General features: G+C 45.3%; 3 protein-coding genes across 3 annotated transcripts; all 3 read left to right on the forward strand.

The window, feature by feature from the left end:
- Window positions 1-2,341: 2,341 nt before the first annotated feature.
- On the forward strand, window positions 2,342-4,667 carry LOC115592501 (tripartite motif-containing protein 16-like). Its single transcript, XM_030435330.1, has one exon. The coding sequence runs from the start codon at window positions 2,356-2,358 to the stop codon at window positions 4,036-4,038; it is 1,683 nt and encodes a 560-aa protein (XP_030291190.1). The 5' UTR covers window positions 2,342-2,355; the 3' UTR covers window positions 4,039-4,667.
- Window positions 4,668-10,335: 5,668 nt separating this feature from the next.
- On the forward strand, window positions 10,336-11,637 carry LOC115592980 (tripartite motif-containing protein 16-like). The gene has a single exon (XM_030436298.1). It carries the CDS (start codon window positions 10,336-10,338, stop codon window positions 11,635-11,637), a length of 1,302 nt encoding a protein of 433 aa, XP_030292158.1.
- Window positions 11,638-12,517: 880 nt separating this feature from the next.
- LOC115592504 (tripartite motif-containing protein 16-like) lies at window positions 12,518-14,591 on the forward strand. Its single transcript, XM_030435340.1, has one exon. It carries the CDS (start codon window positions 12,539-12,541, stop codon window positions 13,934-13,936), a length of 1,398 nt encoding a protein of 465 aa, XP_030291200.1. The 5' UTR covers window positions 12,518-12,538; the 3' UTR covers window positions 13,937-14,591.
- The last annotated feature ends 1,126 nt before the right edge of the window (window positions 14,592-15,717 follow it).

Below are 15,717 nucleotides of genomic sequence, written 5' to 3' on the forward strand. Positions count from 1 at the left end.
TTTATTGTGCTTACCATTCTTATTTATTTGTCCAAAACAGCGAACAGCATGTATCACTGCTTACTTAACTGTTAGTTACTGTTATATTAGTAAATCATAATTTTAAGGGTCTCGGGCATGTAATGTCTACTCATGTTCTTATCTTTCACCTCCCTCCAACCCTCCCAGATCCCCAGTTCTTCTTACCATCTTCCTTTTCTCCCAGTGTATGGGACTACTTTATGCATGATTAATTGATATGGATGAATATCAAAATATGTAGCCCTAACCAAGTTGTGTAAACTAATTGATCATGTTACCCATACCCATTCATTTGCATTGTAGTGGAGGAGACCAGAGATGGAATGTGGTGTCAGAAATATGTTTGCCAAACATTGGGCCTCATTCATGAACCGTTCTTACAAACAAATTTGTTCTTAAGTCCCACTTACGAAGATTTCACAAAGATTGTGGCATTCATGAATTTTTTCTTATCTAGGATTTTTTCTTAGGCAAGAACAAATCCTACGAACACTCAGGAGTACTCTTACGCACATTTCAGTGCCGAAATGTTGGCATGGTTGTGTCTTCTTCTCTTGTGTAGTTCATTAAAATGCAATATTACAGTGATAATTCTGTCATATTTATTCATTTAATTATTTATTTCATATTTTTGGTAATTTATAAAGAATTTAAATTCTTAAATAAATTAAATGTGCCAATGATTTAAGATAAATCAAGTAAATTGGAAACATGCCATCAATTAGTAAGCCCCCCACCCTATTTATACGTGGCATTTCTCCATCCAAGGCCCACAAAACAATGGCATATATATTGCTCCTGCGGCTTTCATCAATGTAAGAACACAGCTGCGAACAATTCTGAGGCTTACAAACGAGTTGGTGAATCTGACGTAGGGTTTTCTTAAGGAACCTCTTAAGAACAACTTAGGAAAGAATCTAAGAAGATTCTTAAGAAGATATTGGTGAATGAGGCCCATTGTTCCACAATTTCAATCATTTCTTTTTAGATGTGAATCTAAAATGTGAAGAATGTGAAGTCTGAAAAAAACATTTGTTCAATTTTGAATAATTTAGGGTATTTTCATTGGGGGGGACAATTCATGTTTTTCAAAAATTGGGGGGACATGTCCCGTGTGAGTCTGTGTACTGTTGGCAAACATTCATAAATGTGCAATATTCACTTCAGCATAATTTGGACAGTGCTGTAATTTGAGGTTGACATCTTGAAAAACTTAAGCCAAAAGTTTTCACATTTAACCCCACTAGTCTACTACAGGAGTAGACATTGATTTGTACAAGCAAACAATTGCAGTGTGGTAAGAACTGATTGATCAATCAAATGTATAACCCATTTAATCAACCAAACTCTTTTAGGTTAATAACTGCCACTTTCACCGTTTGCTATTGCTGCTCTCAATTCAAGTTGAAACTGCTTTCTAGAAATTGTAAACATTTCAGTTCAGCATTTGAATATCTTGTATTTGTTGCATTCTAGTCAAGCTGTCAGAATCTGATGACAGTTTTAGTGCTCCTTCTGTCAGTAGCAGCATGCCACAGGCCCTGTGATACATAGAAGTTTATGTCTGGCTGTTACTGCCTTGCATTATAGCCTGAGTACAAAGTAGAGTTGGAGATATAGCCACAGCATACTGCCAGCCCTTTGAAACAGAAGTTTTTGTACTTGCTGTTAGTACCATATGTTTCCGCCCGAGTTAACCTTAAGAGACAATCCTCCAACTGTTACTGCCCTGAATTCCAGTTAGTGCATGTTGAAGGTTTGGAAGAAACACTTACACTTTTAAAACTGTGTTTATCTTTATTGTCCCTGATCTGTATGCCTACAACAGCCACTAGATTGTGCCATAGCCACCCCTCTTCCACAAGGAGCTGCCCTCTATAGGTTAGGTCGTAACACAGATTGTTTGGGCTAGTGTACTTCTCCCAAGCTACACTACAGAGTGTCTGCCAAAGCAACACCATGGTCTCTGACACTAAGAAGACTTTACCTCCTAACAGCTGAAGTGACCAGTGTTTAAAATGAGAGATGAGCTCTACCGTAAAGTGTTAAATGCATGATGTCTCTCTCAACCCGCTCCTCTTCCTGGAATGGATCGAAGCTTAATGATCCCTCCCTCTTCTTCCTGCTCTCAAACACAGTGAGCTCCACAACTGTTTCCTCGTTCACTCCCCTTCAGATTTACAGCTAGTGGATGGGTGTGACCAACATGCAGTGCAGTGCAGGAGCAGATAGGCACAAATCACTGAAGCAACATATGATATTCAGATCAGAGCTCAAACTAGTTTCAGTTATCAAGAAGTGTAAGTCAGACAGTCGTTAGCACCGAGCACTGAAATGGCACAGAAAGGTGTTCAGCTGGACCGGGAAACCTTCTCTTGTTCGATCTGTCTGGATCTACTGAAGGATCCGGTGGCTATTCCCTTTGGACACAGCTACTGCATGAACTGTATTAAAGATCACTGGGACGGAGAACATGAGGAGAATATTCACAGCTGCCCTCAGTGTAAGCAGACCTTCACACTGAGGCCTGTCCTGGTTAAAAACACCATGTTAGCAGTTTTAGTGGAGGAGCTGAAGAAGACTGAACTCCAAGCTGCTCCTGCTGATCACTGCTATGCTGTACCTGAAGATGTGGCCTGTGATTTCTGCAGTGGGAGAAAACTGAAAGCCTTCAAGTCCTGTCTGGTCGGTCTGGTCTCTCTGGTCTGTCTGGTCTCTTACTGTGAGAAACACCTCCAGCCTCATTATGAATCACCTCTGTTTAAACACCACAAGCTGGTGGAGCCCACTGAAAAGCTGAAGGAGAACATCTGCTCTCGTCATAATGAGGTGATGAAGATGTTCTGTCGTACTGATCAGCAGTGTATCTGTTATCTCTGCTCTGTGGATCAACATAAAGGCCACGACATCGTGTCAGCTGCAGCAGAGAGGACTGAGAAGCAGAGAGAGCTGGAGGGGAGTCGACAAAACATCCAGCAGAGAATCCAGGACAGAGAGAAAGATGTGAAGGTGCTTCAACAGGAGGTGGAGGCCATCAATGGCTCTGCTGATAAAGCAGTGGAGGACAGTGAGAAGATCTTCACCCAGCTGATCCGTCTCATGGAGAAAAGACGCTCTGATGTGAAGCAGCAGGTCAGATCCCAGCAGGAAACTGAAGTGAGTCGAGTCAAAGAGCTTCAGGAGAAGCTGGAGCAGGAGATCACTGAGCTGAAGAGGAAAGACGCTGAGCTGAAGAAGCTCTCACACACAGAGGATCACAACCAGTTTCTACACAACCACCCCTCACTGTCAGCACTCAGTGAGTCTACACACTCATCCAGCATCAACATTTCTCCTCTGAGATACTTTGAGGATGTGACAGCAGCTGTGTCAGAGGTCAGAGTCAAACTACAGGACGTCCTGAGGGAGATGTGGAGAAACATCTTAGTGACAGTGACTGAAGTGGATGTTTTACTGTCTCAATCAGAGCCCATTACCAGAGCTGGATTCTTAAAATATTCATGTGAAATCACACTGGATCCAAACACAGCACACAGACATCTGTTATTATCTGAGGGGGACAGAAAAGCAACAAGAATGACAGTTGAACAGTCTTATTCTAGACACCCAGACAGATTCACTGACTGGGTTCAGGTCCTGAGTAGAGAGAGTCTGACTGGACGTTGTTACTGGGAGGTGGAGAGGAGAGGAGGAACAGTTGGAGTAGCAGTCGCATACAAGAAAATCAGGAGAGCAGGGAGGTCACATGAAAGTTCATTTGGACAAAATGACAAATCCTGGTCTTTATATTGCTCCAGTGACAGTTGTGAATTTTGGTACAACAATATCAAAACTCCTGTCTCAGGTCCTGAGTCCTCCAGAGTTGGAGTGTACCTGGATCACAGTGCAGGTATTCTGTCCTTCTATAGCATGTCTGAAACCATGACTCTCCTCCACAGAGTCCAGACCACATTCACTCAGCCTCTCTATGCTGGACTTTATCCAGAAACCACTGCTGAGTTGTGTAAACTCAAATAGACAGAAGACATTTCACGGAGAGTGAGTTGAACTCTGTTTGAATCCTTAAACTTACTTTGTCTTCATGTTTCTTGCTGAGAGCTGATTGTTGTGGCATTTCTTCACTGCACAGAGATCACCTGTCAATCATACATTATGAGCGGGATTTTGACATTTTCTCATTTGACTTTATGTAAATATTTGAGTTTCTTTAGGTGGTGCTCCTTCCTGTGTCTGTTCAGTCGTGGAGGCTCTCACTGTTCATGATGACTTTTGTTTAGCTGAACTGGAATATCTGTTTATTAAAATGTAAACGTCTCTGTGCTCTAAATATTTGTTAAATGCTTGTTTTGATGCATTTGTATGTTGTTGTTTGAGAGAAAGCAGCAGAGCTTCCTTCATCATAGATATTCAGTTGTCACCTTCTTGTACATTTTTTCAGATCAAATGTTGTTGTTATTGTCCAAATCAACTTACAAATAAGGAACTATTAAACTGTAATCATTCCGATCACAATCAATAAGAAGAACATGAATTAGTTTTGTACATAGGTGACATTCTGCTCAAACAAACTGACTGTGTGGATGAAGTGAATCTGTGCATGAAATCATTGAACACGAGTCATTTAACAGACTTTACTGATGGGATGTGTGAACAAACTGAAGGTGTATGAAATAAATAAACAATCATGAACAAAGTGTTTTCTACTTGTCTTAATTCCAGGATACCATACAAAGCTGATGGAGAAAACTAAACAAGTCAAATATCTTAAATTCCCCAACAATTGGTAAATGTGCAGCCTAGATCAGCTCCAGTCACAACATCACTAAATGAATATCTGATTATTTACATTTGGTTACAATTCATATGTACAAACTTATGTTGTTTCACCAGAAGTCAAGAAATCAGATGATGTTACGTTCCAAAAGAGTTTTAACAACCTGAGAGCTGATATGAATAGTATTTGGAAAGTTGAATCTCTTCTCTCCCATCTTTCTCATGTGACCTAAATGCAGCATCAGTGTTACAGGCTGCGACTCCTGTCAACAGACTGACACAGTGTGATATCACACACATTTAAATGTTTCTTTACTGATGTTGTTTGAAGCTGCCAAAGGCTCAGTGAAGTTTTTACATGTCTTCCTGCAGTGAACATCACAGCAGCTCAACAACTGACATGTGAAAACTGATGCTGAACACAAGAGGGCGCCTTCAACCTGCTGACTAGGGATGTAGTGGAGGTTAAAGCTCCTCAGCTCAGTTTGTCTGCATGTTTCAGACCATGTTTTCATGCTGAGGAGAAACTTTCCAGTAATGTCACACATCATGGTGAATGGTGTCAAACTGCAGTGAGTTAAAGGAATAATCTTTTGAGGCTAAGAAAGTGGAAATGATTGTTTTTCCTGCTGATAGTTTGGCTTCTGACACTCACTAACAGTGGCGTTTACTGTCTGCCTCCCTTCATTTGTAATAAAGTCACCTGTCTTAAATATCTTTCCGAATTTGAGAATTTCATCATGGCTTAAGTTTGTTTTACCAGCTGCATAAGTTCATGTTGACCACGGTGTGTTTAGGTTGTGTGTTGGAAGGTCGTTCTCATATTGATGCTGTTGTGTGAAGAATTGTGTTGAGGCTGACAGAGGGGCCTCCAGAGATTTTAACATCTGTGAAAGAATATAACATTGTGTTCCCACAGGTCAGTTATGTAGGCTGTAACAAACCAAACCTGCAAAACACATCTGAAGACCCCAAATATCAATAATGAATGTATCTTTGTTGCCTGGAATCTCTACTGTTGCGTTATGTCATTTAGCTCATACGTAGTCTTGAACATTTGTGTAACATGATTAATTATTAAAGTAAATACGTATTAAATGAGTTCAACCAGTTTGCACTTTGGGTGCAGCAGTGCTGTGATGTCACTGGATGTCCATGTTCTGAAATAAAAAAAATTTGTCACAAATTTCCATCCATCCATCCATCCATTTTCTTCCGCTTATCCGGGGCCGGGTCGCGGGGGCAGCTGCCTGAGCAGGGACACCCAGACTTCCCTCTCCCCGGATACTGCCTCCAGCTCTTCCGGGAGGACCCCAAGGCGTTCCCAGGCCAGCTGAGTGACATAGTCACACCAGCGTGTCCTGGGTCTTCCTCGGGGTCTCCTCCCGGAGGGACATGCCAGGAACACCTCCCGAGGGAGGCGTCCCGGGGGCATCCGAAACAGATGCCCGAGCCACCTCAGCTGGCTCCTCTCGATGTGGAGGAGCAGCGGCTCTACTCTGAGCTCCTCCCGGGTGACAGAGCTCTTCACCCTATCTCTAAGGGAGCGCCCTGCCACCCTGCGGAGGAAACTCATTTCGGCCGCTTGTATCCGGGATCTTATTCTTTCGGTCATGACCCAGAGTTCATGGCCATAGGTGAGGGTCGGAACGTAGATTGACTGGTAAATCGAGAGCTTCGCCTTTCGGCTCAGCTCTCTCTTCACCACGACAGACCGATACAAAGACCGCATTACTGCAGCCGCTGCACCGATCCGTCTGTCAATCTCACGCTCCGTCCTTCCCTCACTCGTGAACAAGACCCCAAGATACTTAAACTCCTCCACTTGAGGCAGGAACTCTCCTCCCACCTGGAGGGAGCAGGCCACCTTTTTCCGGTCGAGAACCATGGCCTCGGATTTGGAGGTGCTGATTCTCATCCCAGCCGCTTCACACTCGGCTGCAAACCGCCCCAGGGCATGCTGGAGGTCCCGGCCCGAAGGAGCCAACAAGACCACGTCATCCGCGAAAAGCAGAGACGAGATCCATTGGCTCCCGAACCAGATCCCCTCCGGCCCGTGGCTGCGCCTAGAAATTCTGTCCATAAAAGTAATGAACAGAACCGGTGACAAAGGGCAGCCCTGCCGGAGTCCAACATGCACTGGGAACAGGTCTGACTTACTGCCGGCAATGCGAACCAGGCTCCTGCTCCGGCAGTACAGGGACCGCACAGCCCTTAACAGAGGGCCCCCGACCCCGTACTCCCGGAGCACCCCCCACAGTATGCCACGAGGGACACGGTCGAATGCCTTCTCCAAGTCCACAAAACACATGTGGACTGGTTGGGCAAACTCCCATGAACCCTCGAGCACCCTGCGGAGGGTATAGAGCTGGTCCAGTGTTCCACGGCCAGGACGAAAACCGCATTGTTCCTCCTGGATCCGAGGTTCGACTATCGGCCGAATTCTCCTCTCCAGTACCCTGGAATAGACTTTCCCGGGGAGGCTGAGGAGTGTGATCCCCCGATAGTTGGAGCACACCCTCCGGTCCCCCTTTTTAAATAGGGGGACCACCACCCCGGTCTGCCAGTCCAGAGGCACTGTCCCCGACTGCCACGCGATGCTGTAGAGACGTGTCAGCCAAGACAGCCCCACAACATCCAGAGACTTGAGGTACTCAGGGCGGACCTCATCCACCCCCGGTGCTTTGCCACCGAGGAGCTTACGGACTACCTCAGTGACTTCGGCTTGGGTGATGGATGGGTCAACCTCTGAGTCCCCAGCCTCTGCTTCCTCAATGGAAGGCGTGTCAGTGGGATTGAGGAGATCCTCGAAGTATTCCTTCCACCGCCCGACGATGTCCCCAGTCGAGGTCAACAGCTCCCCACCTCCACTGTAAACAGTGTTGGTGGAGGACTGTTTCCCCCTCCTGAGGCGCCGGATGGTTTGCCAGAATTTCTTCGAGGCCGACCGGTAGTCCTTCTCCATGGCCTCCCCGAACTCTTCCCAGACCCGAGTTTTTGCTTCCGAGACTGCCCGTGCTGCCGCACGCTTGGCCTGCCGGTACCCGTCAGCTGCCTCAGGAGTCCCCCGGGCCAGCCAGGCCCGGTAGGACTCCTTCTTCAGCTTGACGGCAACCCTTACTTCCGGGGTCCACCACCGGGTTCGGGGATTGCCGCCGCGACAGGCACCGGAGACCTTACGGCCACAGCTCCGGACAGCCGCGTCAACAATGGAGGTGGAGAACATGGTCCATTCGGACTCTATGTCCCCAGCCTCCCTCGGGATCTGGTCAAAGCTCTCCCGGAGGTGGGAGTTAAAGATCTCCCTGGCAGAGGGTTCTGCCAAACGTTCCCAGCAGACCCTCACGATACGTTTGGGCCTGCCAGGTCTGTCCAGCTTCCTCCCCCGCCAGCGGATCCAACTCACCACCAGGTGGTGATCAGTTGACAGCTCAGCCCCTCTCTTCACCCGAGTGTCCAAGACATACGGCCGGAGGTCAGATGACACGACCACAAAGTCGATCATTGATCTCCGGCCTAGGGTGTCCTGGTGCCACGTGCACATATGGACACCCTTATGCTTGAACATGGTGTTAGTTATGGACAAACTGTGACTAGCACAGAAGTCCAGTAACAAAACACCACTCGGGTTCAGATCGGGGAGGCCGTTCCTCCCAATCACACCCCTCCAGGTAACACTGTCATCGCCCACGTGGGCGTTGAAGTCCCCCAGGAGAACGACGGAGTCCCCGGTTGGAGCACTCTCCAGTACCCCTCCCAGGGACTCCAAGAAGGCCGGGTACTCTGCACCGCTGTTCGGCCCATAAGCCGAGACAACGGTGAGAGCCCTATCCCCGACCCGAAGGCGCAGGGAAACGACCCTCTCGTTCACCGGGGAGAACTCCAACACATGGCGGCTGAGCTGGGGGGCTATAAGCAAGCCTACACCAGCTCGCCGCCTCTCGCCGCGGGCAACTCCAGAGTGGAAGAGAGTCCAGCCTCTCTCAAGGAGTTGGGTTCCAGAGCCCAGGCTGTGCGTGGAGGTGAGACCGACTATTTCTAGTCGGTACCGCTCAACCTCCCGCACCAGCTCAGGCTCTTTCCCCCCCAGTGAGGTGACATTCCATGTCCCCATGGCTAGAGTCACCATCCGGGGATCGGGCCGCCGGGGCCCCCGCCCACGACCGCCACCCATATCCCTCTGCACCGGCCCCTTCTGAACCCTCCCGCGAGTGGTGAGCCCACGGGAGGGCGGGCCCACGTTGCTCGTTCGGGCTGCGCCCGGCCGGGTCCCGTGGGCAGAGACCCGGCCACCAGGCGCTCGCCTGCGAGCCCCAACCCCGGGCCTGGCTCCAGGGTGGGGCCCCGGTGACGCCGATCCGGGCGACGTGCACGTCCTTGGTAGTATGACTTTCATCAGGGGCGAGTGAACCGATCTTAGTCTGACCCGTCACCTAGGACCTGTTTGCCTTGGGAGACCCTACCAGGGGCATTAAGCCCCGGACAACATAGCTCCTCGGATCATTCAGGTGCTCAAACCCCTCCACCACGATAAGGTGCCGGTTCAAGGAGGAGTGTCACAAATTTTACAAAGTTAAATATTAATTTGAGTATTAAATGATATTTAACTTTGATGACTACATATCAGTCAGCTGCTTTTAACTAGTAAAAGAAAACTTAACAGAATTTGAAGAAGAGTTAGAGAAAGATACCAACAAAGCCCAAAGAGCCAAGACTTATAAAAAGACAAAAAACTGACTTTTCAAATGTGCACCAGGTTTTATTGTTTTACTGTGAATGAGGAAACAAAGATTAGATTGACAGAGCTGCTCCTCCTCCTGGAATGAATCAAAGGTTGATAACCGCCCTCTTTTATCTCATATCTCAAACACAGCGAGCTTCATTCTGTTTCCAGAACCGTTAATTCACAGTTTCAGCAAATAACCTGTTTGATGATATTTATTCCAACACGTCTAGTTTTGCTCAGCGTCAGCGTTGTCAAAAGTACCCAACCAAAAATTGACTAAAAGTAAAGGTATGGTGTTAAATATTTAGTCTTTAGGTTTGAAATATTAAATATATTGAATTATCTGACGATAATTTATGGCAATGAATGTACTTAGTTACATTCAGACACCGCTCAAGGTGATGTTCTGAAATTCAACAGTTTTGTCACAAATGTTTCAGAGCAGATCGTCAACTTCAGTATTTAATGAGTCTAGTTTGATAACTCTCTATTGTAAGTCAGCTGCTTTAAACCAGTTAGAGAAAAGTGAACAGAATATGTGGAAGATTTAGAAAAAAATAAAAAATATGTCAACAAAGCCTGAAGGGCCAAGAAATACTTTACAAGTTAATTGTTTTATTGTTAATGAGGAAACAAAGTTCAGATTGACAGAGCTGCTCCTCTTCCTGAAATGAATCAAAGGTTCATAACCAACAGAGTGAGCTCCTGTATGTCCATATACATTATTTCCTTGTTCCCTCCCCTTCAGGTATAAAGTTTGAAGACAACTCATGTTGCTTAGATCAGAGCTCAAACTAATTTACACTGGGAGAAAAATGAAAGCCCTCGAGTCCTGTATGGTCTTTTTGGTCTCTCTGGTCTGTCTGGTCTGTCTGGTCTCTTACTTTGAGAAACACCTCCAGCTTCATTATGGATCACCTATGTTTGAACACCACAAGCTGGTGGAGCCCATCGAGAAGCTCCAGGAGAATATCTGCTCTCGTCATAATGAGGTGATGAAGATGTTCTGCCGTACTGATCAGCAGTCTATCTGTTATCTCTGTTCTGTGGACGAACATAAAGGCCACGACACAGTGTCAGCTGCAGCAGAGAAGACTGAGAGGCAGAGAGAGCTGGAGGGGAGTCGACAAAACATCCAGCAGAGAATCCGGGACAGAGAGGAAGATGTGAAGGTGCTTCAACAGGAGGTGGAGGACATCAATGGCTCTGCTGATAAAACAGTGGAGCACAGTGAGAAGATCTTCACCCAGCTGATCCATCTCATGGAAGAAAGACGCTCTGATGTGAAGCAGCAGGTCAGATCCCAGCAGGAAACTGACGTGAGTCGAGTCAAAGAGCTTCAGGAGAAGCTGGAGCAGGAGATCACTGAGCTGAAGAGGAAAGATGCTGAGCTTAAGAAGCTCTCACACACAGAGGATCACAACCAGTTTCTACACAGTTACCCCTCACTGTCAGCACTCAGTGAGTCTACACACTCATCCAGCATCAATATCCATCCTCTGAAGTACTTTGAGGATGTGACAGCAGCTGTGTCAGAGGTCAGAGACAAACTACAGGACGTCCTGAGAGAGATGTGGACAAACATCTCACTGACAGTGACTCAAGTGGATGTTTTACTGTCTCCACCAGAGCCCAAGACCAGAGCTGGATCCTTAGAATATTCATGTGAACTCACACTGGATCCAAACACAGCATACATCCAGTTGTTACTGTCTGCGGGAAACAGAAAAGTAACATTTATGGAAGATAAACAGTCTTATTCTGATCACCCAGAAAGATTCACTGGGTGGTCTCAGGTCCTGAGTAGAGAGAGTCTGACTGGACGTAGTTACTGGGAGGTGGAGTGGAGCGAGGGATCAATTGAAGTAGCAGTCGCATACAAGAATATCAACAGAGTAGGGTGGACGGAAGAGAGTGGTTTTGGACGAAATGACCAATCTTGGTCATTATATTGTGGGATGAACAGTTGTGACTTTTGGTACGACGATATTGAAACTCCCATCTCAGATCCTCAGTCCTCCAGAGTTGGAGTGTACCTGGATCACAGTGCAGTTATTCTGTCCTTCTACAGTGTCTCTGACACCATGACTCTCCTCCACAGAGTCCGTTATCACTAGACTACTATTGTACAGTAGGCTGCTGTATAGGGCAGCACACAGATGTATCTTTTTGTTTCTGACTTTCCTACATCAACCACAGTGTTGAGCAGTAGACTAGTGTTTAAAAGACACTAATGACTCCAATTTTTTGTGAAAGGATAGTTTAGATTAGAAGAAAAAAAGTGTAATTTAGTAGCCGTTGGTTCCACCTGATGAAGAGCTGATATTCTGGCCCACCATTCAATTGCTTATAAAAAATTGGCCCCAGGCCAAACTAACTTGCTGAATCCTGCCAAAGGTCACCTGTGTAGGCTGTGACAAACCAAACCTGCAAAACACATCTGAAGACAACAAATATTAATACTAAATGTTTGACTGCAGGCTGGAATCTTGGCTTTAGTCTGATGTTGTTTACTTAATATCCTCCATCAGCTTTGAACATTGTTCTTATATAATTCTAATTTAGTTTAATCATTAATTATGTTATATACCAACCACCTGAACTTTGGGAGCAGCAGTGCTGTGACTCTACTGAATCCAGCAGCAAGCACAGATCAAACCATGTTGTGTCTGAAAGGCTTGAATAAAAGAACCCTAAAACTGTGATTGGGTAAATAAATCTGCGTTCAACCAATAAAAGAAAACTAAAGAGAATTTGAGTAAGAATTTGAGAAATATGTCAGCAAAGCCTGACGACCTGAGAAATATTTTACAGGTTTTATTGTAAATGAGGAAACAAAGTTCAGATTCACAGAGCTGCTCCTCGTCCTCGAATGAATCAAAGGTTGATAATCTTCAGACTGAGCTCCTCTTTGTCCATATATAGTATTTCCTTGTTCCCTCCCCTTCAGATAAAGAATTTGAAGGCAACTTATGTTGCTTCAGATCAAAGCTCACACTAATTTATACTGGGAGAAAAATGAAAGCCCTCGACATCTGTGTGGTCGTTTTGGTCTGTCTGGTCGGTCTGGCCTTTTACTTTTGGAAACACCAGGAGAACATCTGCTCTCGTCATAATAAGGAGATGGATTTGTTCTGCCGTACTGATCAGCAGTCTATCTGTTCTCACTGCTCTTTGGAACAACATAAAGGCCACAACATAATGTCAGCTGCAGCAGAGAGGACTGAGAGGCAGAGAGAGCTGGAGGTGAGTCGACAAAACATCCAGCAGAGAATCCAGAACAGAGAGGAAGATGTGAAGGTGCTTCAACAGGAGGTGGAGGCCATCAATCACTCTGCTGATAAAGCAGTGGAGGATAGTGAGAAGATCTTCACCAAGCTGATCCGTCTCATGGAGAACAGGCGCTCTGATGTGAAGCAGCAGATCAGATCCCAGCAGGAAACTGAAGTGAGTCGAGTCAAAGAGCTTCAGGAGAAGCTGGAGCAGGAGACCACTGAGCTGAAGAGGAAAGACGCTGAGCTGAAGAAGCTCTCGCACACAAAGGATCACAACCAGTTTCTACGCAACTACCCCTCACTGTCAGCACTCAATGAGTCTACACACTCAACCAGCATCAATATCCGTCCTCTGAAGTACTTTAAGGATGTGACAGCAGCTGTGTCAGAGGTCAGAGACAAACTACTGGATGATCTGAGAGAGACATGGACAAACATGTTACTGACAGTGACTAAAGTGGATGTTTTACTGCCACAACCAGAGCCCAAGACCAGAGCTGACTTCTTAAGATATTCACGTCAAATCACACTGGATCCAAACACAGCACACAGACATCTGCTATTGTCTGAGGGGAACAGAAAAGTAACAAGAACGAAAGTTGAACAGTCTTATTTTAGTCACCAAGACAGATTCACTGGGTGGGAGCAGGTCCTGAGTAGCGAGAGTCTGACTGGACGTTGTTACTTTGAGGTGGAGTGGAGAGGAGGAGCTGAAGTAGCAGTCGCATACAAGAATATCGGGAGAGCAGGGAAGTCAGATGAAAGTTCATTTGGACGGAATTACAAATCTTGGTCGTTATTTTGTAACAGTCGCATTTGTAACTTTTGGTACAACGATATAGATACTCCCGTCTCAGGTCCTCAGTCCTCCAGAGTTGGAGTGTACCTGGATCAGAGTGCAGGTATTCTGTCCTTCTACAGCGTCTCTGACACCATGACTCTCCTCCACAGAGTCCAGACCACATTCACTCAGCCTCTCTATGCTGGACTTTGGCTTAATGATGGAACCACTGCTGAGTTGAATGAAGTAAAATACATAAGTCTTTTCAGCGATGGTGGGTCAAAATCTTTGTTTGAATCCTTACCACTACTACCACTACTACTATCTTTTTTGATTTTCATGTGTGTTGCTGAGAGCTGATTGTTGTGGCATTTCTTCACTGCACAGAGATCAACTGTCAGTCAAACATCATGGGCAGTACCTTGACATTTTCTCATGTGCCTTTTTGTAAATATTCAAGTCCCTCTTAGGCGGCGCCCCTCCCTGTGTCTGTTCAGCCATTGAGGCTCTAACTGTTCATGGTGGCTTTTGTTTAGCTCAACTGAGATTTCTCTGTATGACAGTGTAAACATCTCTTTAGTCTAAATGTTTGTTTTGATTGATTTGTATGTTGTTGTTTGAGAGAAAGCAGCAGAGCTTCCTTCATCGTAGATATTTAGTTGTCACCATGTTGTACATTTGAAAAGAAATCTAAAATCATGTTAACATTTATTTCTTTAGCAGACCAAATGTTGTTGTTATTGTTGTCCAAATCAACCTACATGTAAGGGACTATAAAATTGTAATCATCATGATCACAATCAATGAGAAGTTAATTCCTTAGTTTCTTAGCTCTTGTCATCAGTGGATTTAAGGTTCACATAGACTCAGGGTCTTTGCAATGTGAGCACCAACACTGTTTCTTTGTTCTTGCAGACACACACACACACACAGACACACACACCTGTATGTAGTACATGTTAGTTAGATTGTGTGTTTTCATCTTTGTATCAAATAAAAAACTTTTGAACCTTCATTCATGCTGTCTATTTAATAATGTATAACAGTGAATGTCGCCAACCTCTACTCTGTCAGGAACTCTAAAATCCTTCAACTATTACTAGCTGTTATGGTAATACTGGTTGTAGTTATCAAGTTAATTATTAATCAGAGTTGGTTATCTTTTTCCTTCTTTAAGGAAGGTCCCCCGTGGTGATCTAATGGAAATGGTATCTTATTATTTATCATAATTAATAATTATCCCTGGTAATAATAAATAATTTTTGATAGCCAAAGTTAACCCCAAACTCCCTATTACTGTTGAAGCACAACATATGGTGCCCCGTGTGAGTCTGCGTACTGTTGCGAAACATGTGAAATATTCATTTCAGCATAATTTAGACAGTGCTGTAATTTCAATTTCACATCTTGATAAACTTAAGCCAGAAGTCTAGTCAAGCTGTCAGAATCTGATGACAATTTTAGTCTTCCTCGTGTCAACTGCAGCATGTCACAGGCCCTGTGATACATAGAGGTTTATATCTGGCTGTTACTGCCTTGCATTTCAGCCTGAGTGTGAAGTAGAGTCGGAGATATAGCCACAGCGTGCTGCCAGCCCTGTGACACAGAAGTTTTGTAATTTAGCTGTTACAACCCTGTGTTTCAGCCCGAGTCTACACACTCATCCAGCATCAATATCCATCCTCTGAGCTATTTTGAAGATGTGACAGCAGCTGTGTCAGAGGTCAGAGACAAACTACAGGACATTCTGAGGGAGATGTGGACAAACACCTCACTGTCTCAATCAGAGCCCAAGACCAGAGCTAGATTCTTAAAATATTCTTGTGAAATCACACTGGATCCAAACACAGCAAATACACGTATGATATTATCTAAGGCAAACAGAAAAGCAACAAGAATGAATGTTGAACAGTCTTATTCTAGACACCCGGACAGATTCTCTGACTGGGCTCAGGTCCTGAGTAGAGAGAGTCTGACTGGACGTTGTTGCTGTGAGGTGGAGTGGAAAGGAAGCGCAGTTGAAGTAGCAGTTGCATACAATACTATCAGAGCAGGGAGGTCAGAGAAAGTTCATTTGGATGGAATCACAACTCCTGGGGCCTCATGTATCAATGTTGCTTACGCACAAAAACGTGACGTAC

This window comes from Sparus aurata, chromosome 12 (genome assembly GCF_900880675.1).
Source record: "Sparus aurata chromosome 12, fSpaAur1.1, whole genome shotgun sequence".
NCBI lineage: Eukaryota > Metazoa > Chordata > Actinopteri > Spariformes > Sparidae > Sparus > Sparus aurata.